The sequence below is a fragment of the Danio rerio genome, chromosome 5 (assembly GCF_052040795.2).
Source record: "Danio rerio strain M-AB ecotype USA chromosome 5, GRCz13ab, whole genome shotgun sequence".
Lineage (NCBI taxonomy): Eukaryota > Metazoa > Chordata > Actinopteri > Cypriniformes > Danionidae > Danio > Danio rerio.
Genome location: NC_141025.1, coordinates 75,734,971 through 75,758,956, shown reverse-complemented (window position 1 = coordinate 75,758,956; position 23,986 = coordinate 75,734,971). Strand labels below are relative to the sequence as shown.

At 36.4% G+C, this 23,986-nt stretch overlaps 1 protein-coding gene across 2 annotated transcripts in view; it reads left to right on the top strand.

The window, feature by feature from the left end:
* ephb4a (eph receptor B4a) overlaps positions 1-23,986 on the top strand; it is an 89,579-nt gene that overhangs the window by 61,956 nt on the left and 3,637 nt on the right. The window contains exons 5-15 of one of the 2 annotated variants that reach the window (XM_087251239.1): positions 531-686; positions 2,671-3,006; positions 3,559-3,683; positions 4,712-4,880; positions 7,939-8,035; positions 14,796-14,860; positions 14,966-15,079; positions 17,373-17,620; positions 19,776-19,991; positions 20,117-20,266; positions 22,562-22,755. In XM_087251239.1, coding sequence (XP_087107365.1) covers positions 531-686; positions 2,671-3,006; positions 3,559-3,683; positions 4,712-4,880; positions 7,939-8,035; positions 14,796-14,860; positions 14,966-15,079; positions 17,373-17,620; positions 19,776-19,991; positions 20,117-20,266; positions 22,562-22,755 — 1,870 coding nt within the window. 2 annotated transcript variants of the gene reach the window in all.

The window sequence follows — 23,986 nt, the reverse complement described above, 5'->3', positions numbered from 1 at the left end:
CACATATGAAAGTCCTCATAATGATAGATATAGCAACATAACTGAGTGATGATTTGCTGGGAAAAGTGGGTTTGTTTTGATAATGCAGCACTTTTTTTCTCAAAACCCATTGTTTCCATGTTGTGCTCTAAAGTCTATGGTGGTCCCTGTTTGTTTTGCTTACCCCACTGTCAGATTATTTACCTTGTTTTAAGGAAAAAGTTAATTTTTACGTTTTTTTTAATGATCTGGGAAATGCTTCTTGATTTAATACTTTTTTATATGTATATATTTGGACTAAGATGAAAATATTTTTTCTTTAGTGTTTATGCTGAATATCTTAATGCGTTCCTCTTTTTTAAATCACTTTGGATGAAAGCATCTGCTAAATGACTACATGTGGTGTAATTGTCACAGACTGGCATCAAAAACACAACACACACGCTGCTTTTCTTAAGGTAAAGGTTATAATGTGTTCTGCAGTGTCACGTAGCATTGACTGTACTCAGTGTGTTATTTTTAACCCTTTCTGCTTGTGTGTTTGTGTGCAGCGTGTCCTGTGGGTCTGTTCAAGATGGGTTCTGGTACCGGTCCGTGTTCTGTGTGTCCTGAGAACAGTCAGACGGGAGAGACGGGTTCTGCTGCATGTGTGTGCCGCTCTGGGTTTTATCGCGCTCTGAGTGACAGTGCAGATACACCCTGCACACGTGAGTACTGCGCCTCTCTTATCTACATACAGTATATGGGGGAAAAAACCCCCTGAGAATTCTCAGTTACTCTGGATTTATTTTGTGATTTGAATTTAAGTAAAATAATGATGTCTTTGTTTTTGTTTTTAAGTTAAAGTTAAAACATTACTGCATTTGAATTTAAATGTATTACTCTGCTGTTAGAACAGTGCGTTCAATACAGTATGAATGTGAGCAGTATGAAGGGAATTCAGTAGTAGGTCATGCTGGTATTTCATGCAAACTGTTTTTCAAATTCTATGAATTCTGACTACTCGGCTCGCATACTGCTTTTAGCATACTATATAGTATGGAAGTATGCGATTTTGGATGCAGCCATCGGTAATATCTAGTCTGAGCTTGAATAAAAATTAAAAAAAATTTCTCACAAAATGACTATTTATTTCAAATTTGGAAGAAATGTCATGAGTAGTTTAAAGAATTACATTTTTACTCACGCAACTGTATATGAGAGTTTAAGTCAAATTAAATTATTTATATTTATTTTTTATTACTTCATTACACTTAATAAAACGTACATATTTCAGATTCGCAAAAATGTAAACTGCGCCCTCTAGTGGATTTTTTCATCTGAAACGTGCAACAAAACGCATCCTATATTGACGAACATTACATACTATGCCTTTAAAAAATGTATAATAGTGTTGGATGTGCACTATATGAACTGATTTTTAAATAAATCTTGTAAATGGTTTGTATGTGCAGGTACACAGGATTTTTTTTTGTTTAAGTTGGTTAAAAAATAAAATACGTTTTATTGTCTGTGATTTAATGGAAATCAGGTTTATTACACCAAAAATTTATATCTATCTATCTATCTATCTATCTATCTATCTATCTATCTATCTATCTATCTATCTATCTATCTATCTATCTATCTATATATATATATATATTTCTTTTCACTTCTGAAGTTATTGTGGTGAAATGTGCCCGAAGCATGAACAGGAGTTAAAACATGACAGCTTTAAAACATTATTTCACAGCTTTAAAAACATTATTTCACATTTAAACAAACATTTTTTTAGAACTTTTTTTTTTAAATAGCAAAAAATAAAAATTGGTTAAAACCAATCAAGTTTTCATTTGATGTAATTTACCTTTTTATATGTTTGTATTTTTATTAGATTTTTTAAAACTTTTTTATTTTTTTTTTTCATTTTGTTTGTTTGTTTTTTCTCATTGTATGTACTTAAGTTGATACTATCTATTCTTTTTGAAATAGAATTTTGTTTTGTCTTTTTTTTACTGTAATTTGCCATAAAAGTCATAAAAAAAAGTTTGCATTTGATGTCGTTTAAAATCAGGGTTATTCCACCAAAAACAGGTTATTTCAAAAGGCTGATCTTAGAAGTTGTGCATATACAGAGTTATTATGTTTAATTATCTTATGTTTTTAAAATGTATATTTCCCCCCCCAATTTCTGTTTAATGGAGAGAAGGTTTTTTTTACACATTTCTAATCATAATAGTTTTAATAACTCATTTCTAATCACTGATTTATTTTATCTTTGCCATGACAGTAAATAATATTTCTCTAGATATTTTTCAAGACACTTCTATACAGCTTTAAGTGACATTTAAAGGCTTAAACTAGGTTAATTAGGTTAAGTTAGAGTTATTAGGCAAGTCATTGTATAACAGTGGTTTGTTCTGTAGACAATCGTAAAAACAATAAAGCTTAAGCGGTTAATAATATTGACCTTAAAATGGTTTAAATAAATTAAAAACTGATTTAATTCCAGACGAAATAAAACAAATAAGACTTTCTCCAGAAGAAAAAATATTAAAGGAATACTGCGAAAAATTTCTTGCTCTGCTAAACATCATTTGGGAAATATTTAAAAAAGAAAACTCACAGGAGGGTGATTAATTCTGAGGTCAACTATGATGGACAATGGAGTGTTACAGATGCATGAAGTGTTTTTGTTATTGTGTTCAGGTCCTCCGTCGTCTCCGCGCAGCCCCGTCCCGCAAGTAAACGACACATCTCTGACTCTGGAGTGGAGCGAGCCGTTGGACAGCGGCGGCCGCTCGGATCTCAGCTACAGCGTGGAGTGTAGGATGTGCTCCACCCCTGGAAGTCCCTGCACACTATGCAGTGACGGTGTGAATTATCGGCCGTCCCAAACAGGGATCCAAGGCCGGCGCGTGAGCATTTGGGGTCTGAGACCTCACACCACCTACAGCTTCACAGTCATGGCCCTTAACGGGGTCTCCGCTCAGAGTCAGCAGGGGCCTGCAGGAGAGACCATCAACATCACCACCAGTCCCAATGGTGAGAATGAGAAACAGCAGGTTTTATACCACAATAATTCTTTAGTGTGGTGTAGGGCCTCCTTATTCGGCCAATACAGCATCAGTTGGTCTTGGGAACGACAGATACAGGATGTTGAGCCATTCTTCTTGCAGAGTAGTGGCCAGGTCACTGCGTGATGCTGTTGGAGGAAAACTTTTCCTGACTCTCTCCTCCAAAACACCCCAAAGTGCTCAATAATGTTTAGATCTGGTGACTGTGCAGGCCATATGAGATGTTCAACTTCATATTCCGGTTCATCAAACCACTCTGTCACCAGTTTTGCTGTGTGTATTAGTGCATTATCATCCTGAAACACAGCACAGCCTTCACCATTGGGTGCACATGGTCCTCCAGAATAGTTGGGTAGTCCTTGGCAGTGACCCAGCGCCCATCTAGCACAAGTATTGGGCCTACGGAATTCCATGATATTGATGCCCAACCCATCGCTGATCCACCTCCATGCGGCTAGTGAAGGAGCTGACAAAGATTTAGCTGAGTGTTTTCAAAGCTTGTGTGTTTGTGTCTATGCAGTTCCTGTGTTGGTTTCGGGCTTGAGGAAGAGCACAGCCACTGAATCCAGCCTGACGCTGTACTGGAACACACCCACCCAGTCACACTACAGGATCCTGCAGTACCAGATACGCTACTGCGAGAAGGTTAGTGCTTCACTATACAACAATACATAACACTATAATGCATGTATGAAGTGGCTCAGTGGTTAGCAAGGTCGCCTCACAGCAAGAAAGTCGCTGGTTCGAGTCCCGGCTGGACCAGTTGGGGTCTTTGTGTGGAGTTTGAATGTTCTCCCCTTGTTCGTGTGGGTTTCCTCCGGGCGCTCTGGTTTACCCCATAGTCCAAAGACATGTGGTACAGGTGAATTGAATAACCTAAATTGGCCGTAGTGTATGAGTGTGAATGCAACAGTGTGTGGGTGTTTTGCAGTGTTGGGTTGCGGCTGGAAGGCCATCCGCTGCAATAAACATATGCTGAATAAGTTGGCGGTTCATTCCGCTGTGGCGACCCCTGATAATTAAAGGGACTGAGCCGAAAATAAAATAAATAAATGAATGAATTGCAACGTCTTTATTAATGTGTAACGACAGATTCGTTTAAATGAAGTTTTCAATAGAAATTACATAATATTTTAGTTTATTATGTAGGTTTGTCATTATATTCTGCAGCATACGTGAACAAAATTCAAAAGAAATAATTATGAAGTTACATATTAAGATGAAATCTAGTCAAATAAAAAAGAAACAAACTAAGTAGCATTACTTAATTTAATGTAATGCTAATTTATTTCAACTGTACTACATTTGCTCAAATAAACATTCAATCAAGTATCAAAATATGCATTATGTTCACTCATACACCTATTTGTTTAGTATTAAAGTGACTTTTGCTTACATTCAGGACATATCCCATTTGATCAGTGCATAAAACCACCCAGGATTTACTCAGGATAATGTGTTTTCTCCTCAGTGTAATTCACTGTGTTTTTATACCTCCATTGTTTTTATGAGCTCTCCCTATATCTCTTGCTCCAGTTTTCTCATGCTTGTGTTTTTATCGATCTCTCTCTCTCTCTGTGCACTGTTTACACTGCAAACATGCCAGACTAATTAACAATTAATACATTGAAACGCCTCTCAGAGAAGTTATTGAAGATGTTTTCTCATGACAGGAGCGCGGATCTGAAGAAAACTCCTGTCATTATATGGAGAGCAAAAACAACGAGGTGGTTTTGAGCGACTTGCGAAGGGCCACGCAGTATGAGGTTCAAGTCCGAGCTCGGACATTCGCCGGATATGGAAGCTTTGGTAAAGCCATCCTCTTTCGAACTCTACCTGACGGTAAGACATTTATACAAGGTAATGGAATTTCTGGAATATAAAGTGTCTATTTTAGACTAGGCATGGGATGATAACTGGTATCAAGGTTTAGCGTGGTTTGGCAAAAGTCAAGGTTTTAAAATCACCAAAATGTTCTGTTAAACCATTTCTACCGTGCTTTTACAAGTGTTTTATTAAGTTTTTAGGGCAACAGTAGCTCCAGCTGAACAACATTCTCCATATCAAAAGCTACTGGTAATCTCATGATATAGGAAACACCTGGAAAACATATCGCTAATACACCAACATACAAGCCTGCTATAAACCTTGGGTGCGTTTCCGAAAACCGTCATTAGCCAACTAAAATCTCCTACACACCGGGACGCTTTTCGTTTGCGTTTATCTTCAGCATTTTACGAGACATTTTTCAGTATTCAAAAACAGTCGCTTTTCACAGGCGTCAAGCTGAAGAGTATGCAAAATCACTCTTTTGACGTTAGATGGCGCTGCACAACTTTAAGCTTCTGACACCCGCTTATAACACAGAAGAAGAGGAGGAGAGGAAGTTCACGTGGGCTGCGTCCAAAACCGCATACTTCCATACTATATAGTACGCCAAAATCAGTATGCGAGCCGAGTAGTATGTCCGAATTCAAAGAACTCGAAAATCAGTATGCAAGCAGTACCCGGATGACTTACTACTTCCGGCGAGACTCCAGAGTGCGCAACCCATGCATGCTGCGCTATGCCATGATGCCCAGCGAGCGAATTCATGAATAGAAGTAAAGCGACGCAACTGACGCAGGCAGGTCACGTGACCATGACAAAATGGCAAATGTAATACGTCCAAATTCCATTCATACTTTTCACATTCATACTGTATAGAAGGTACTTTTCTAACGGCCGAGTAGTACGTTTAAATTGAAATGCAGTACCTACTGAGTAGTAGGCGGTTTCGGACGCAGCCATGCTTGTTGTTGAAGTTACTGGTGACTCGAACAAGCTTAGATGGATCAAGCAGCAGCTCCAGCTCTAGCGATGAAGAAATGATTATTGTTCACAAGAGCAATAAGCAGCTCCACATTCATATCGCTTCTGAGCATCTTCTTCAATGTGCGCTCGCATTGAAAGTTTTGTGCTTGAGTGCCTCCAAGTGCTTTTTACTGTAACTTCAGCAGCTCCGTGCACGTGAACTAAAGTGCTGATCTGATTGGAGGAGAAGGTTTTGATGCGGCGCGTCAAAACAAACAAAAAAAAACGAGCATGAGGCGTTTTTTTTAAAATGACGCTTTTACGCCTGCCGTTTTGCGAGTTGGTGTGCACGATCACATTGACGCCCTTTATTTAGTCACGAGGCGTTAAAGGTTGACGGAAAATGCGCACAAAAAATGTCTTGGTGTGCACGGCCCTTAATGTTGCAAATTCCGTTGTTGCAAACATAGGTTGTTGATTTGGCCAAATCCATCTTCCAACGAGCATTCGCAAACTGCATCGCAATCTTGTGCACTCGCAACTACACCTCTGGAGCTGTAGTTAGAAACATAGTTCCTGGCTGTGTTCTATTCCCAGTTATCCGCCCTATGCCCTATTCATTTAAAACATTCTAACATTTAAACTTGGAATGATTAAAAATAAAAACATTGAAGTCATCACTATTACAGTAGGTGTAATTTGCTTTCAAACTATTTTAACACTTCAGTTTTTTGCGATTTACATGTTGACAGTTGTGCTCCGCAGTGCACTTTGAAAACATTGATGTCATTTTGAACACAGCCTCATGACGAAAGATTTAGCGGACCTGTTATTTAAAAGTGGAGTTTACCTTACGTCTGCAAAGTTGGTGAAAACAGAAAACACAGCATACGTTAATGCTTTTCATTTATAGTAGGCTATTTATGAAGTATCTGTACTGTATATGACCTGTTCCTGCTGGTTAGAACATTTCTGCAGTAGTTTGCATGTGTCAGATTGTATAAGTAGACTTTTCAAAAAAATAAAAAATAAACAATACCCTACTTAATAATAATCATCATCATCATCATCACCACCAGCGCTAATATTATTATTATTAAAGTAGGATTTTTTTATTTCCTAATAAATAATAAATATTAAATTTCATTTCTTAATAAATAGCCGCATTATTTATTTATTTATATTTTATATACCCCTGTAATGCAAACTGCAGTCTTTTTTTTGTCTGGCTTTCTTGAATATCTCACCTGTTCACCAAAAATGACTAACTATATCTGTGGGAATGTCTGACACCCACGCATACACGTTATAAAAGATGTGCCAGGCACGAAAGCTTGACGCCCCATTCACATGGGGCGTCAGCATCAACGCTTCCCATTCACTTTGAATGGGTGACGTCAGGCGTTGCCGAACTGCATTGTGGATCCGTCGGCACCGCTTCAGAGGCGTTGCTCGCTGCAGAAGTTGGGACCAGCTCAACTTTTTAAGCGCCAACGGAAGCGTTAGCCAATCAGATCGATGTATGCAAATACACCAGCTCAGACAGTGGCCTATTGCTGACTGAATTTCATTGGCTGACGCTTTATGACAATCGCTTCAGCCCCAACTTCAGACACGCCTTCAGTCAAGCGTTGACGCTGAAGCCACGTGTGAATGGGGCGTGGCAGGCGTAGCAACAGTAATTTAGGAGGGCGGGGCTTAGCGAAGGGTCAATTCGGACACACTACTCCGCTTTTCTCATACTATGTAGTAGTGTGCAGTTTCGTTTGTATCCAGCTATATGTGAACATTTTTCACTCTTATTTTCATCCACACTGATTGGATGTCATAGAAATGTCTTTTTAATCAGTGAAAGGGGATTTTATATGTGGCTTAAAGTGGGATCCCTGATTGTGGCTTGGTCATTTATTAGCCGGCAACATTTTTTTGTGCCTTAGTGTTTTGTTTGGGAAAGGCTTTCTATTGATTTCTTTTTTTTTTCTCTCCTGCTGCAGATCGAAGCCAATTTTTAGTATTGTGTTTGTGTTGCACCTTTTGCCGTTTTGAAACCCTCTCTCTTTCTCTCTGTGTTTCTCCCGCTGTCTGCTTCTCTGTATTTCCCTAGAAGATGATTCCTCGTCTCCGCTGCTTGTTACTGGGATCCTGATAGCCATGGGGATGCTGCTCCTCATCATCGTCATTGGGGCGGCCATTTATTGCATAAGGTAAACCAACAGGCCAACAAGAGGACCAGACTGTGAGCTTGTTTTAATTGGGCCGGCATGAAGCTGAAAGCTCCAGAGATTTGCACTGAATCCAGATAGCCGTCGTTCACACACCTCCTTTCCTTAAGCATGTGTTGTGGCTATTTTTAATAATGCCGCCAGTCGGCAACTGATAAAACTCTAGAAATCTCTGAGCACATTTAGGCTGAATGGAATTTAACATGCTTAAAAAGAGGCAACTTGTTTTTTGTAAGTTAATGAGAAGGTGGCATGGTGGCTCAGTGGTTACTCACAACAAGAAGGTCGCTGGTTCGAGTCCCGGCTGGGTCAGTTGGCATTTCAGTGTGTAATTTGCATGTTCTCCTCATGTTGGCGTGGGTTTCCCCCACAGTCCAAGCACATGCGCTATAGGTGAATTGGATTAATTGAATTGGCCGTAGTGTATGAGTGTGTGTCAATGTGAGAGTATATAGGTGTTTCCCAGTACTGGGTTGTGACTGGAAGGTCATCCACTGCGGAAAACATATGCTGGAATAGTTGCCAGTTCATTCCACTGTGGAGACTCTTGATAAATAAGGGACTAAGTCAGAGTAAACTATATGCAGTTAATGAAAACATTTCATAAAGCATAGTATAGAAATATAGAAAATATAGTACAGAAAACATAGTATAGAAATATTAAAATACACAAATTCAAAATAATAATAGATTTAGTTTTAAAATGACACAGATTAAAGGTATTCTTTTTCATTTTTTCACATTCATTTCATTCATATTCATTTTTTTACTAAACCTGATATAAAATACATAAAAAAATTGATTAAAAATTAAATAATTCAAATAAAAAAGATTAATAGTTAAATAATTCAAATAAAAAATTATTAAAAGTTAAATAATTCAAATAAAAAAGATTAATAGTTAAATAATTCAAATAAAAAATTATTAAAAGTTAAATAATTCAAATAAAAAAGATTAATAGTTAAATAATTCAAATAAAAAATTATTAAAAGTTAAATAATTCAAATAAAAAAGATTAATAGTTAAATAATTCAAATAAAAAATTATTAAAAGTTAAATAATTCAAACAAAATTTATTACAAGTTAAATAATTTTAAAAAATATATTAAAAGTTAAATAATTCAGACAAAAAATGATTAAAAGTTACATAATTAAAAAATATATTAAAAGTTAAATAGTTCAGACAAAAAATATTTAAAATTAAATAATTCAAATAAAAAATTTATTTAAAGTTAAATAATTCAAATTAAAAATTTATTAAAAGTTAAATAATTCAAACAAATAATATATTAAAAGTTAAATAATTCAAACAAATAATATATTAAAAGTTAAATAATTCAAAGAAATAATATATTAAAAGTTAAATAATTCAGACAAACAAAATGTAATAATTCAAATAAAAATTTGATTAACAGTTAAATAATTCAAATAAAAATTTATTATAAGTTAAATAATTCAAAATAAGGTATTTTAAGCACAAAACCTACAGCTGAAATAAAAACAAGTTAAACAGTTTTGAAAATAAATGAATAAAAACTGCAAATGTACTTGTAATTTACACAAATACAAAGCATAATGATAATAATTAAATGCACCAATTCCAAATAGTCATATAAACTAGAACACTGTGAATGCAGAAATAACCGCAAATGACACACCGCACCAGAATTGCACAGGTTTTTTTCTTTCCTTTTAGCCACTGCAGAGTAAGTGGCAAAGAGTAATTCTGTGTGGGCCTAATTATATGGAATTATCTTGGAGTAGCAATGCCTTCATTTGCCTCAAGGCTTATCCGAAAGACCTGCTGCACCTTTCCAAAGTGATCACACTGTCCTAACAGTTATTTCAGCTGCATGCATAAGAGAGAGAGAGAGAGAGAGAGAATGAGAGGGAGAGGAAGTAGAGACAGGATACAGTCGTCCCACCCCAATCTCCACAAGCCAAATCTGCAGAACAATAGTAGTGACCCTGGGGTGTAACACACACACATTTACACATGTACCAAGACAATGAGCAAAGTTTTACATTCACACACTCCAGTCTACATGCAAACAACCTGAAGTAGTGAAATGGCGTGCAGTTATACAGCAATTCTCCAGCTAATTACTTAGCTTTACTTTACTCATTCATTCATTCATTCATTCATTCATTTTCTTGTCGGCTTAGTCCCTGTATTAATCCGGGGTCGCCACAGCGGAATGAACCGCCAACTTATCCAGCAAGTTTTTACGCAGCGGATGCCCTTCCAGCCGCAACCCATCTCTGGGAAACATCCATACACACATTCACACATACACAACGGACAATTTAGCCTGCCCAATTCACCTGTACTGCATGTCTTTGGACTGTGGGGGAAACCGGAGCACCCGGAGGAAACCCACGCGAAGGCAGGGAGAACATGCAAACTCCACACAGAAACGCCAACTGAGCCGAGGTTCGAACCAGCGACCTTCTTGCTTTGAAGCGACAGCACTACCTACTGCGCCACTGCCTCGCCCTACTATACTTAATTATACTTACTTTACTTTACTTTACTTTACTTTACTTTACTTTAAAATCTCCATTACTTTTACATTCTTTAATTTACAAACAAACGAGGCTCTCTAAATACAGAATAGAGTCATTAGCAAGCGTCTAAAGCACAAATGAGGAATACAGAAAGACCTAATCGCTACTATAAAATAAAAATACTATAGTAATTAGTAGTAAATATTGTAGTGAACTCGTTTTGAGTGTCTTACAACTCTGTTGATGACTGCTACATCATACTATACTAACTATAACTGATAAATACTGTAATGAATGCTGTAGTAGGGCTGCACAATGTAACATCTAAGCATCGATATCGCAATGTGCCAATCTACAATATTGACGTCTAGATATTATCTAGATAAATTCGCCTTTCATATAAGCCATTTCTAATAGCAAATGTTCAGGAAGAAGTCCAGTTATTATTTACTGTTCCTAAAACTTGGATAGGCGGCAAGACTTTTGTCAGGTAGTGTAGGAACCCATTGCTTGAGACGAATGGGTTTGCTTATCCATTCACACACAAGCTCAAATACTGCTGACAAATGAGTCATATATACATATATAAATACAAATATTCCCATGCGTGTGTGCAGCTAAGATTACAGCAGGCCGCTTGTTTGGAGGTTTACATACAGTTGAAGTCTTATATAGCTTTTAAGGGGCTAATAATTTTGTCCCTAAAATGGCTTATAAAAATTTTAAAACTGCTTTTATTCTAGGCGAAACAAAACAAATAAGACTTTTTCTAGAAGAAAAAATATTATCAGACATACTGTGAAAATTTCCTTGCTCTGTTAAACATCATTTGGAATATATTTTAAAAAGAAGAAAATAAATCGAATAATTCTGACGTCAACTGTATATTGTTCACATTTACACACATCACGTACACAAACTTTAACACCCTGTTAAACGGTGAGTCCCTGCAATCAATCACACACACTTACACACTCACACACACCGGGAGTCTCCGGTCCAGACCTGCCATCAGCTCGGGGTGGGACTAAACGCGGCTATTTTAGTCCTGGGAAATCAGGGAGAGAACGATTTTGACTTGGAAAAAAGACATGTTTGTTGCTATTTCTAAGCTCTGAGGATCTTGCTTTAGTTTTTATCTTATGGTATTAACTTTTTTTTGTTCCTGAAATTCCTTCCTTGCACTTTAAAAAAAATGTTGGGGTTCACACAATTGCTTCATGTTGTCCTAACACAACACATATTGACTGGGTTAACTTAATTGCTTTAAGTTCAATGCACTTAAATTAACAAAAGCGATTAAGTTGTCCACAAAAAACATTAGGAATTGTGTTGTTTTAGCTCATTTTAAATTTTAACGAATTCCAGCTCATTTTTATGCATTTTAAGTAGTTTAAACAAGCAGCAAAAGTCATTTTTTGCATGTAGGAAGTCGCTGTTATAGAGTATAAATCTATAATATGAAAGCAAATACTTGAGCTCAGATCTTTTGACCATGCAGGAATTTTATCCCACTGTAGATTTTAAATTAGGGGTAATAAAACAACCTGAATTGTTGAAATCATGTGCTGTTGTACTTCTTGATCACACTTTATTTTGATGGTTTGTTTGTTGAATTTTAGTTACATTGCATGCCAACAAATTCTCATTAGATTATAAGTAGACTGTTAGCGTTGGGGTTTGGGTTATTGTAAGTTCTTTTTCAAGTTAAATGTCTGTTAAAGGAGCAGATATTAAGCAGAAATTAAGCAGACAGTCCACTAATACTCAAACAGACCATCAAAATAAAGCCTACTTACTAAGCTAATTTATTTTGTTTTAGGGATAGCTTTCAAGCATTCAGTTTCCATTTAGCCTTAAGTTGCGAGCTAGCGAGGCTCTGTGAATGCAGTATTGAGTGTTTAGCAAGTGTCCACACGTCCAGAACACAAATACGGTAATAGAGAAGGACATAATGTGCTAAAGATTTAGAGGAGTAAACAAGAATAACAAGGAGAACAGCCTCTGTAATTTAAGAGCGTTTTGGAGTATAATACTGCAGGAGGCAAAGCCCATTGAGGTGAGAAACATGAACAGAAAAGACACAGGAAGAGGAAGAACGGGGCGGAGAAAGGAGGGATTTTGTTCACATTGAGTTCATTCTTCACAGGACAAAAAAAAAACACAACAAGCCTCACACCGAGCCCAAATCAGGCATGACACAACTCGTTTCCAGCATCAAGTAATTTTCCATCCCGGCTAAAAAGAAAACCACAGAGTGCACACAAAGTTCACTTCCAATACAATCTGATGTTAGCATACTGCTAAGCTAACTGAAAAAAATGTACAGGGTTCATACACATATTTACTACTAAAATTCAATGACTTTTCCAGGACTTTGTTTGTTCAAAGTTATTACAGCATATTATAAAACATGCATCATTAAGTTAATCTTTATATATACACTTTAAGTCAGAATTATTTAGATTTTTTTTCTTTTTTAAGTGAAGTTTATTTATAAACTAATTTCGAGAGGAACACTCGATTATGATTGATAGCACCTGGTCCACATTAGCTAACACTGATTTACCAATCAGACGACTCCTTAACCACTATAAATAACCAGAGTATCTTACTTCAGCCATCTTCGTCTTGAAGTATCCCCCCTTCCACCCCTACTCCTCCCATTTCCTTGTCAGGGAGGCCTAGTGGTTAGCACCATGGCCGCACAGCAAGAATGCCACCGGCTCAGACACTACCTGGCCAGGTCAGCATTTCTGTGTGGAGTCTGCTTGTTCTCCCCGTGTTTGCGTGGGTTTTCACCGGGCTCTCCGGTTTCCTCCCACAGACCAAAAACATGTAACACAAGTAAATTGACAAATCTAAACTGACAGCATAGACGCTTCATAGCATTATGAAGGGGGGGCTTGAGGATCTCATGAGCTCAGGGCTCTCTCCCGGGACAGCATGCCAAACACGCTCCATAATCAACCATCAGCTAAGGGTGAACTCTTAAAATATTTACCAAATGATGTTTAACAGAGCAGGGAAATTTTCACAGTATGTCTGAGAGTATTTTTTCTTCTGGAGAAAGTCTTATTTGTTTTATTTAGGCTAGAATAAAAGCAGCTTTTAATTGCTTAAACACCATTTTACGGACAAAATTATTAGCCCCTTCAGGTTAATTCAACCTAGTTAAGCGTGTAAATGTCACTTTAAGCTGTGTAGAAGTGTCTTGAAAAATATCTAGTCACATATTATTTACTATCATCTTGGCAAAGCTGATATAATTCAGTTATTAGAGATGAGTTATTAAAACTATTATGTTTACAAATGTGTTGAAAAATCTTCTCTATTGGTTGAACAGAAATTAGGGGAAAAAATAAACAGGGAGTCTAATAATTCAGGGGGGCTAATAATTTAGGGGGGCTAATAATTCAGGGAGGCTAATAATTCAGGAAGGCTAATAATTCAGGGAGGCTAATAATTCAGGGAGGCTAATTATTCAGGGGGGCTAATAATTCAGGGGGGCTAATATTTCAGGGGGGCTAATAATTCAGGGAGGCTAATATTTCAGGGGGGCTAATAATTCAGGGGGGCTAATATTTCAGGGGGGCTAATAATTTAGGGGGGCTAATATTTCGAGGGGCTTATAATTCAGGGGGGCTAATAATTCAGGGAGGCTAATAATTCAGGGGGGCTAATATTTCAGGGGGTCTAATAATTCAGGGAGGCTAATAATTCAGGGAGGCTAATAATTCAGGGAGGCTAATATTTCAGGGGGGCTAATAATTCTGACTTCAACTGTATCATTTTTGAAGATGCTTCAATGTCATCCTCAAAGTTACCTTTATCGCTGACCTATCATCTTTGCCCTATGTTTCAAATGCTAATGTGCTAGTCTTCCAAGCAGACTTGTTAACTAGCTGGTGTTTGGTCAATTAGCTGGATTAGCAACAAAATACCAAGAAGCATTAAGTAACTTGTGATGTTGAGGATGTTGAGAAAGACTGATTGAACTGAACAGCTCAGTCAAACTTTAGCTCACTCGGCTGTGAAATGAGTAATAGCTTGAAGCGTCGTTCTGCAATGTTTTTTTTTTACAGTTTCGCTGACTTTTAATGTTTACAAATCCTTGAACGTTTCATGCATTTGAATAGGCAGTTTGCATGCATCTGGTGTTGTTCGCCGGGTGAGAGCTCTACATGCTTGGCAAGTTCTGTTTACATCCTATTTTCACTCTTGTTGTTCGCAGGAAGCAAAATAACTACAAAGATCCAGAGCTGAGCGACAAAAACGGACAATATCTCATGGGTCAAGGTGAGCACAAACACATGCAGGATCATATTATAATTATGCATTCAGGTTAAGTTGTGTGTGGCTTCTTTTGATTAATGGAGGAACTGACATTTCTTTCCCTCTAAGGAGTGAAGGTCTACATCGATCCCTTCACTTATGAAGACCCTAATGAGGCCGTGAGAGAGTTTGCTAAAGAGATCGATGTCTCGTGTGTCAAAATCGAGGAGGTTATTGGGGCAGGTGAGTCTCTCTTCCTAACATGGCTAATTTATTTTTTGACGTGTTTGAATAGTCGCAGATTCCCTTTCAGTCTTGTTGTCGATCACAGTTGTAAGAGCAACAACTAATAACTCGACTTCTAGTTGATCATTTGGAAAAGTGGCAGAAGGTGGATTATTCAGATGAGTCATCTGTTGAACTGCATCCCAATCATCACAAATACTGCAGAAGACCTACTGGAACTCACATGGACTCAAGGGTCACACAGTTATCAGTCAAGTTTGGTGAAGGAAAAGTCATGGTTTGGGGTTACATTCAGTATGGAGGCGTGCGGGAGATCTGCAGAGTATATGTCAACATCAACAGCCTGAGGTATCAAGACATTTGTGCTGCCCATTACATTACAAACCACAGGAGAGGGCAAATTCTCCAGCAGGATAGCGCTCCTTCTCATACTTCAGCCTCCATATCAAAGCTCCTGAAAGCAAAGAAGGTCAAGATGCTGCAGGATTGGCCAGCCCAGTCACCAGACATAAACATTATTGAGCATGTCTGGGGTAAGATGAAGGAGGCATTGAAGATGAATCCAAAGAATCTTGATGAACTCTGGGAGTCCTGCAGGAACGCTTTCTCTGCCATTCCAGATGACTTTATTAGTCAGTGATTTGAGTCATTGCAGAGATGTTTGGATGCAGTCCTCCAAGCTCATGATGGAGTCGGACACAATATTCATCCTGTTATCCACTGCAGCATGACTTTATATTCTATACTGGACATTATTTCTGTTCAGAGACAAGACTTTTGTCTAAGCAAAGTCAGACCTTACTGTCCTAATGAAATCATTAAAAATCAAGACATGATCAAATTCTGGTAATATAGGCGTAATCTAGATGTCTTCCCCTTTCATATAAGCCACTTCTGATACCAAATTATCAACTAGAAGTCAAGTTATTATGTGTTGCTTCCTAAGCTTGGATAGGCGACAGGCGTTTGTCAGGTAGTGTATATCAATGTTAATTTTTATGTTTTAAAGAAGTCTAATAGATAAATAACTATGCATTCTGGATTGTTAAAGTTTTTTCTTTTGGGAGGTGGTCAAATGTGTCATTTTTACCAACCAGGGCTCATGTGGAAACGTAGCCCCGCGGACGTTTCTGCGGACCGCGAGATACGTCCCGGGAGGTACGTATTTGAGCGGTTATTGTTTTCGCGGATCCGCAAGAGGCCGCTGTGCGCGCTTTTTCGCGTCTCGGGCGCCTCTCGGGAGCGCGCGCCGTTCGCGCCCGCGTTGTTCTTGTGCGAAAAGCCACCGGATCGGCTGACCCGGCCACCCTCCTTTTCCTAATCTTCCTCCTCCTTCCCTAAACCCAAGCGACGGTTTGCAAAAGCCGTCCAGAAAAAACAAAAACAAAAGCCCTTGTCTTCGATTTCGACCGCGTTTTCGGATCCCGCCGCGTTCTCGCCCGTATTTTTCGGATTCTGTTTTTCATCTTACCTGATTTCTGGAACCGCTGTTCCCCGGACTCGATCCCGGGCGTCGTCCCCGCGGCCGGCTCTTCCTCCCCCGGGGCCTCCGCTCCACCGACGTAATGCTGTGAGCTAAGCGGACAAACTGGTTGCCTTGGGAAAGCCCTCCACTCAGAGGCGAGCCGTCGGCCGGCGAGCGCGAAGAGGAGGAGCGGAGCAGCGCCACATCGCCCCGCAGCGTTCGCTCGAAAAAACTTGATTTTTACTGTTGATCATCAGTTGGCACCATTAACCCTTTAGATAGACCTGTGCAAAAAAGTGTCTGGCTGATGAATAAATATGTTCACTATATGAATAGTACCACATTCGCTTTAAGTCTATTGCAAGTATAACAAAGTCAGCCCAGCAAGCAATTTTTGTGTTATAAAGAAGTCTAATAGATGTCTAATATACATCTGACCATAGACATCTTGGCTAACACAAGGCTAAATTTAGGCTGTCGGTGGACATCTAATAGACATCTATCAATAGTCTAAAAATACACTAGTCATCAAACAGACAGGAATGAATGAACACACATTCGAAGTTTGTCTAATATATATTTATAATCTTTTAGACTCTTGTTAGAATCTAATTGGATTTTCACAGACAACCCAGATTTGTAGCCAAGCCATCTATGTTTAAGCGTCTATTAGACATCCAGAAGACTTCATTTAAACATAATTGCTTGCTGAGTATACTTGACTTGATTATGAAAGTTGTGATTCCACAAAAATGTCGTTTATTGTATTAATGTCTGCGTTTCAGCAGTATAAATCTCTGATAAGTTCAGTTTTGCCATTCTCAGGTGAGTTTGGGGAAGTGTGTCGGGGACGACTGAGGATTCCGGGTAAGAAGGAGAACTATGTGGCCATCAAGACCCTGAAGGGTGGATATACAGACAAGCAAAGGCGGGACTTCCTGGCTGAGGCCTCCATCATGGGCCAGTTCCAGCACCCCAACATTATTCACCTGGAGGGCATAATAACAGCAAGCTGCCCCGTCATGATCCTCACCGAATTCATGGAGAACGGAGCTCTGGACTCTTTCCTCAGAGTAAGTATGAGCTAGAACTTTCATATGCTTACTTACTTACTCCCAATGCCGTTTATATCGAAGTTGATATTTAGCTGCACCACATTGGTGCTTTGTTACATCTCATTTTTACGAGGTGGGTCGTTAGCCCAACACTCAACCACCAACCTGCTGGACCAGGTAGAACTTAAATATACTGTAAGCTTGTTAAATGGTTAGTTTACCAAAAAAAAAGACAATTTCCTCACTATTTACTCACCCAAGGGCTTCTAAACGTCGCTAACGCTTTAGTTTAAGTAAAAATTCTCACTATTAACTACTGGCTTATTATTACCTGCCTATTATTAGGCTATTAACTGTATATTAGCTCTTATATAGTATTGTATAGTATAGTATAGGTTAGTATACAAGTATAGTAAAAGTATAGAATAAGTATAAAGATCTTATTTTATATCCCTACAGTAATTTATTGAACTAAACGTCTTAGTTAATGGTTTGTTAAATGTACAGTACTGTAAAGTGTGACTCTTTGCTCTTTTTAACACAGAGGAAGATACTTTGAAAAATGTTAAATAAGAGCAGCCATTGTTGGAACTAAAAATATTATCTAAGTCAATGGATGTTTTCATCCAGCATTCCTCAGTATAACTTTTTTTGTGTTCAACGGAAGAAAGAAACAGATTTGGATGAGTAAATGATAGCTGAATATTAATTTTGGGTGAATTTTCCCTTTAGGTCTGATGTCGTGCGTCATGGATTCTGAGTCCAAATATCAGATGTCAAAAACAAACTCATAATCTTAATTTTCATACCAATGCATAATCTTAGATGGTCAGACAGGGTTTCGGCTTATCCAATTGTTCAATTATTGTCTGGAATCCTGAGACTGTGGTGTTTTTTTATTATAGTAGACAGTGCTCAGCATATTTGAGTACAACCCCTTTTTAAAAAATGAATATTGTATCCATTTCGCAGTGAATATAGGTTATATTTATTGGTGTATTTGAACAAAACAAATTTATTAAACAGATATATTTATTAAATAAGATTTTGGTCACAGAACATCTTTAGAAATGGAAAGATAAAACATTTAGATTCATGAAATTTAAAAATAAATAAATAACCAACAACATTTAAACAAATTTGTATAATTTTTTTGTTTCTCTTGATTTTTGCTTTTTTTGAAAATGTCATTTAATATTTTCCCCTAACATATAAATTTGGGCTACTAATTTTTGAACCATTATTGTAAGTTATTTTGTTAGTTTAGCTCCTGATTTGGCCTCATTACTGACTATTGTCTAACTATTGTATATGCACAAATATAATATTGTAAAGCATCCAATAATCCAAAAATATTCATTTAAATAAGAGATTTGCGAGGAATATACTGATTCATGCTGAGCACTGCATGCATATTTAGATTACAGCTCCTGTATGTTAGCTATATGTATAGGCCTAAAAATTGCTCCTAAATCCAGTATTGTGTTTTTATTAATGCACTTTGTCTACACATGTAGCAGCATGAAAATTAACTTGACTTAACTTAAAGGGGACCTATTATGCCCCTTTTAACCAGATGTAAGATAAGTTGTGTGTATGTGTGAAGTTTCAGCTCAAAATACCACACTAATAATGTTTTGTAAGTCTCTGAAACTGACCTTTTTAGGCTTTGATACCAATTGTCCCATTTTGGTGACTGTCGCTTTAAATGCAAATGAGATTGTGCTCTTTTCAAAAGAGGGCAGAGCTACAAATGCCTGTGTGTCAGCATAGTGGCAGATTCAAAACAGGGCTAATGTCAGCTGTGTGAAAAACTGAAAATAGGCATAGTGTGAAGACTCATGGTGGACAGCTGCTTCTCACTCAGGGCTGTCTGTGCTAATGAGGGACAAACCGTCACTAATGGGCGGGGCTTTCCACCTCTGATGACACGTAAAAAGGGAGAATGTCAATCAAAGTGTTCCTGCAGATTGTTTTCATCAAGTGTGATCATAAAAATGTAATTAATAAATTTTTACCACTATGAACTGGTTATATTCACAGACTCTTGCCACACAACTGTGTTTAACCCCCTTATAACAGTGATTTTTGCCTAATAGGTCCCCTTTAATGTGTTATAAGACTAAAACAGCTATTGAAGCTCTCTCTAATATAGATGTTTCTTTCTCTCCAGCTCAACGATGGACAGTTTACACCGATACAGTTAGTCGGGATGCTGCGGGGCATTGCATCAGGAATGAAATATCTCTCAGAAATGAGTTACGTACACCGAGATCTTGCAGCGCGCAACATTCTTGTGAACAGTAACCTGGTCTGCAAGGTGTCCGACTTTGGTCTGTCGAGATTCCTGCAGGAGAATTCATCGGATCCCACGTACACCAGCTCACTGGTAAATACTGCTCTTGTACTCAGTATTTTAGTGGGTAAAATGCAATCAAGCGTGGTTTAAGCATGCAATCAATAGTGATTAACTCAGATTTTTCCTGGATATGGTAACTGATGGGCTTGTTTCAGGGTGGTAAAATTCCCATCCGCTGGACGGCACCCGAAGCTATCGCCTTCCGTAAATTCACCTGCGCGTCCGATGTGTGGAGTTACGGGATTGTCATGTGGGAAGTGATGTCGTTTGGAGAACGACCGTACTGGGACATGAGCAACCAGGATGTAAGTGTTGGTTTTCATTTAAAATGCATTTTATCCAGCATTAAGACTTGATTTAAGGGAAGTAGTGAATTTGTGTGAGCTTTGCTAGTACCAGGGGTTCATAATAGCGGTGTGTGTGATATTTATTGGGAATGACAATATCGTAGTTGTTGTTTTTACACTTTTTTTCTGTAATTTGTGTTTCTTTCCTGAATAAATCAGTGATTGAATGATCTATTCATTAAAACATTCACCTGCTTTGTTTCCAAATGAATCAGCTGTTTTGAACGAGTCATTTGAATTTTCTAAATTAAGCATTAAATGAATCATAAAATGGATGATTTTAAACGACATTTGTCTTGTCTTGTCTTGTTTTATTTAGTTTTGTTTTGCTTCGTTTTTTGTTTGACTTTTGTCTTGTTTTATTAATTTGTTTCGTTTTTATTTTTTAGTTGGTTTTTGTCTTGTTTTGTTTTTTTTATTTCATTTCTGTTTTATTTTGTTATTGTCTTGTTTATGTTTTGTATTTTGTTTTTCATTTCTTTTATTTTCTGTTTTATTTTGTCTTGTTTTCGTCTTGTTTTGTTTGGTTTTTTGTTTTGCTTTTGTTTTGGTTTTGTCTTGTTTTGTTATTTTATTTCATTTTTGTTTCTTATTTTGTCTTTTATTTTGTTTTTTTTCGTCTTGTTTTGTTTAGTTTTTTGCTTTTGTTTTGTTTTGTCTTGTTTCATTTTTTTGTTTTGTTTGAATTTTGTTTCGCTTTGTTTTGTTTCTATTGTTTTGTTTTTGTCATTTTGTTTAGTTTTTTGTTTTGCTTTTGTTTTGTTTTTGTCTTGTTTTGTTATATTTTCGTTTCTTATTTTCTGTTTTATTTTGTTTTGTTTTCGTCTTGTTTTGTTTAGTTTTTTGTTTTGTTTTGTCTTGTTTGATTTCTTTTTTGTTTTGTTTCATTTTCATTTATTTTCTTTTTTATGTTGTTTTGTTTTCATCTTGTTTCATTCAATTTTTGTTTCGTTTCATTTTTGTTTTGCTATGCCTTGTTTCTTTTGTTTTGCTTTTGTCTTGTTTTGTTATTTTGTTTTATTTCTTTTCTGTTTTATTTTGTTTTGTTTCTGTCTTGTTGATTTTTTTCATTCATTCATTAAGACATTCACCTGCTTTGTTTCCAATATATACTATAAATCTGTTGATTTAAATGAGTCGTTTGAATTTTCTAAATTAATCAGCGATTGAATGATTTTGTATCTATGCATATTGCAATATTCAGATGAAGTAAACATAATTAATTATAATTTTTTTTGTAATATTTTTCAAGTGCTGTGGAAGTTTTCTTTCAACATATTTTTAAACATAATAGTTACTAATTTCTAATTACTCTTTTATTTTATCTTTGCCACAACGACAGTAAATAATATTTTGCTGGTTAACTCTAGCAAAGCTGCAGCTGAATATTTTTACAGTTCAGAGCAACACATTTGTGTTTATCAGTGATTGAATGATCTATTCATTAGGACTTTCACTTGCTTTGTTTCCAAATGAATCAGCAGTTTTGAACGAGTCATTTGAATTAGGACAGGGATTAACTGCCACCTACTGGTTGTTTTTGTTTTAGTCATATTTATTTATACATGATCATGTACATTTATACATATGTCATGCCTAAACTAGACAAGAAATCAACATAAAATTTGTTTAGAATTTTTTTAAAAAAAGATCATTTTTGTCAAAATCGCACCACCCTGGTTTATAACTATTTTTGTTGTGGTCAATAGCCAAAATGTTTGTAGATATTGCATACAGTTTCAATTAAAAATTATGTATTTAGGTAGTGCATCGACATTTATAGCGCCAATGCACTTTGGATGTCCCAAGTTCGAGATCTAGATTGCTAACCCATCCCCTCTCCCTCCAACTTTGCTTCGTATCTAATTTCTGTGCTATCGTAATAAAGTCAAAATCAGAAAAATTATGTTAAAAATGTTGCAGTAAGTTCATTTCTTTGAAAGAATTAAATAGCTTTTTAAGTAAGGATCCATTAAATTGATCAAAAATAATAAATGTCCAATTTTTAATAAATTTTCTTCATTTAAAACACAAAAGAAATGAGTTCTTAAAACTATTATGTTTAAAAATATGTAGGAAAAAAATCTGCACTCCGTTAAACAGCACTTAGGGAATATTTTGAAAAAGAATACAATTGACAGGCGCTCTTCAGCTGTATGTATTTTGGCTAATACGTCCTAGGTAATATTGATCTGATGTATTGACTTTGATCCTCCTGTCATTAACATAGTGTATTGTGCTTGACCCAATCAGGTGATTAATGCCATTGAGCAGGATTACCGTCTGCCACCGCCGCCGGACTGTCCCACATACTTGCACCAGCTGATGCTGGACTGCTGGCAGAAGGAGAGGACGGCTCGGCCACGCTTCGCCAACATCGTCTCAGCTCTGGACAAGCTGATCCGCAACCCGGCCTCACTCAAAATCACAGCGCAGGAGGGGGCGGGGTGAGACTCTGATCCACAACACTTCTACATCACTCAATGCCGCAGCGAGCGCAGATTGAGAACAACACTAAGCAAATACATCTAGTTTATTACGTTTTGTCTTCTTTTTTTATCTCATTCAATTTTGTTTCCATTTTATTTAGTTTTTGTCTTGTTTTGTTTTTTGTTCATTTTAATTAGTTTTTGTGTTTTGTTGTTTATTTTGTTTAGTTTTGCTTATTTCAGTAGTTATTGTTTTTGTCTTGTTTTTTGTTATTTTTCGTTTTATTTGATTTTTGTTTTATTTTGGTCTTGTTTCGTTGTTTTACTTTTGTTTTTATTTTGTTTATGTCTTGTTTTGTTTAGTTTTTGTCTCATTTTGTTTCCGTTTCATTTTGTTTTTGTCTTGTTTGTTTTTTTGTCATATACATATATATATATCTTTTTGTTTAATATTATTTCTGTTTTATTTTGTTTTGTGTTGTTTTGTTTTGTTTAGTTTTTGTCTTGATTCATTAGTTTTTTTTTTTTTTTTTTTTTTTTTTTTGCTTCGTTTTCATTTAATCTTTATTTTGGTCTTGTTTCCTTTAATTTTTCTTTAGTTTTTTGTCTTGTTTTGTTTTTGTCTCATTTTGCTTTGTTTTTTGTTTTGGTCTTGTTTTGTATTTGTCTTGTTTTGTTTCGTTTTTGCTAGGTTTTTTGTCTTGTTTTGTTTTGTCTCATTTTGATTTGTTTTTTTGTTTTGTTTTTGACTTGCTTTGTTTTTGTCTTGTTTCCTTTAGTATTTTTAGTATCATTTAGTTTTTGTCTTGTTTAGTTTTTGTCTTGTTTAGTTTTTGTCGTGTTTAGTTTTTGTCTTGTTTAGTTTTTGTCGTGTTTAGTTTTTGTTTAATTTTTTGTCTTGTTATTGTTTGTCTTATTTTGCTTTGGATTTTGTTTTGCTTTTGTCTTGTTTTATTTTGCTTTGTTTTTTGTTTTGTTTGTCTCGCTTCGTTTTTGTCTTGTTTTGTTTAGTTTTTTGTCTCATTTAGTTTTTGTCTTGTTTAGTTTTTGTTTAGTTTTTTGTCTTGTTTTTGTTTGTCTCATTTTGCTTTGGTTTTTGTTTTGATTTTGTCTTGTTTTGTTTGTGTTTCATTTTGCTTTGTTATTTGTCTTGTTTTGTTTTAGTATCATATTGTATTTTTGTGTTCATATTTAGGATTCATATATAATTATCATTATTATAATATTCAGATACAAATACATTTTCAAG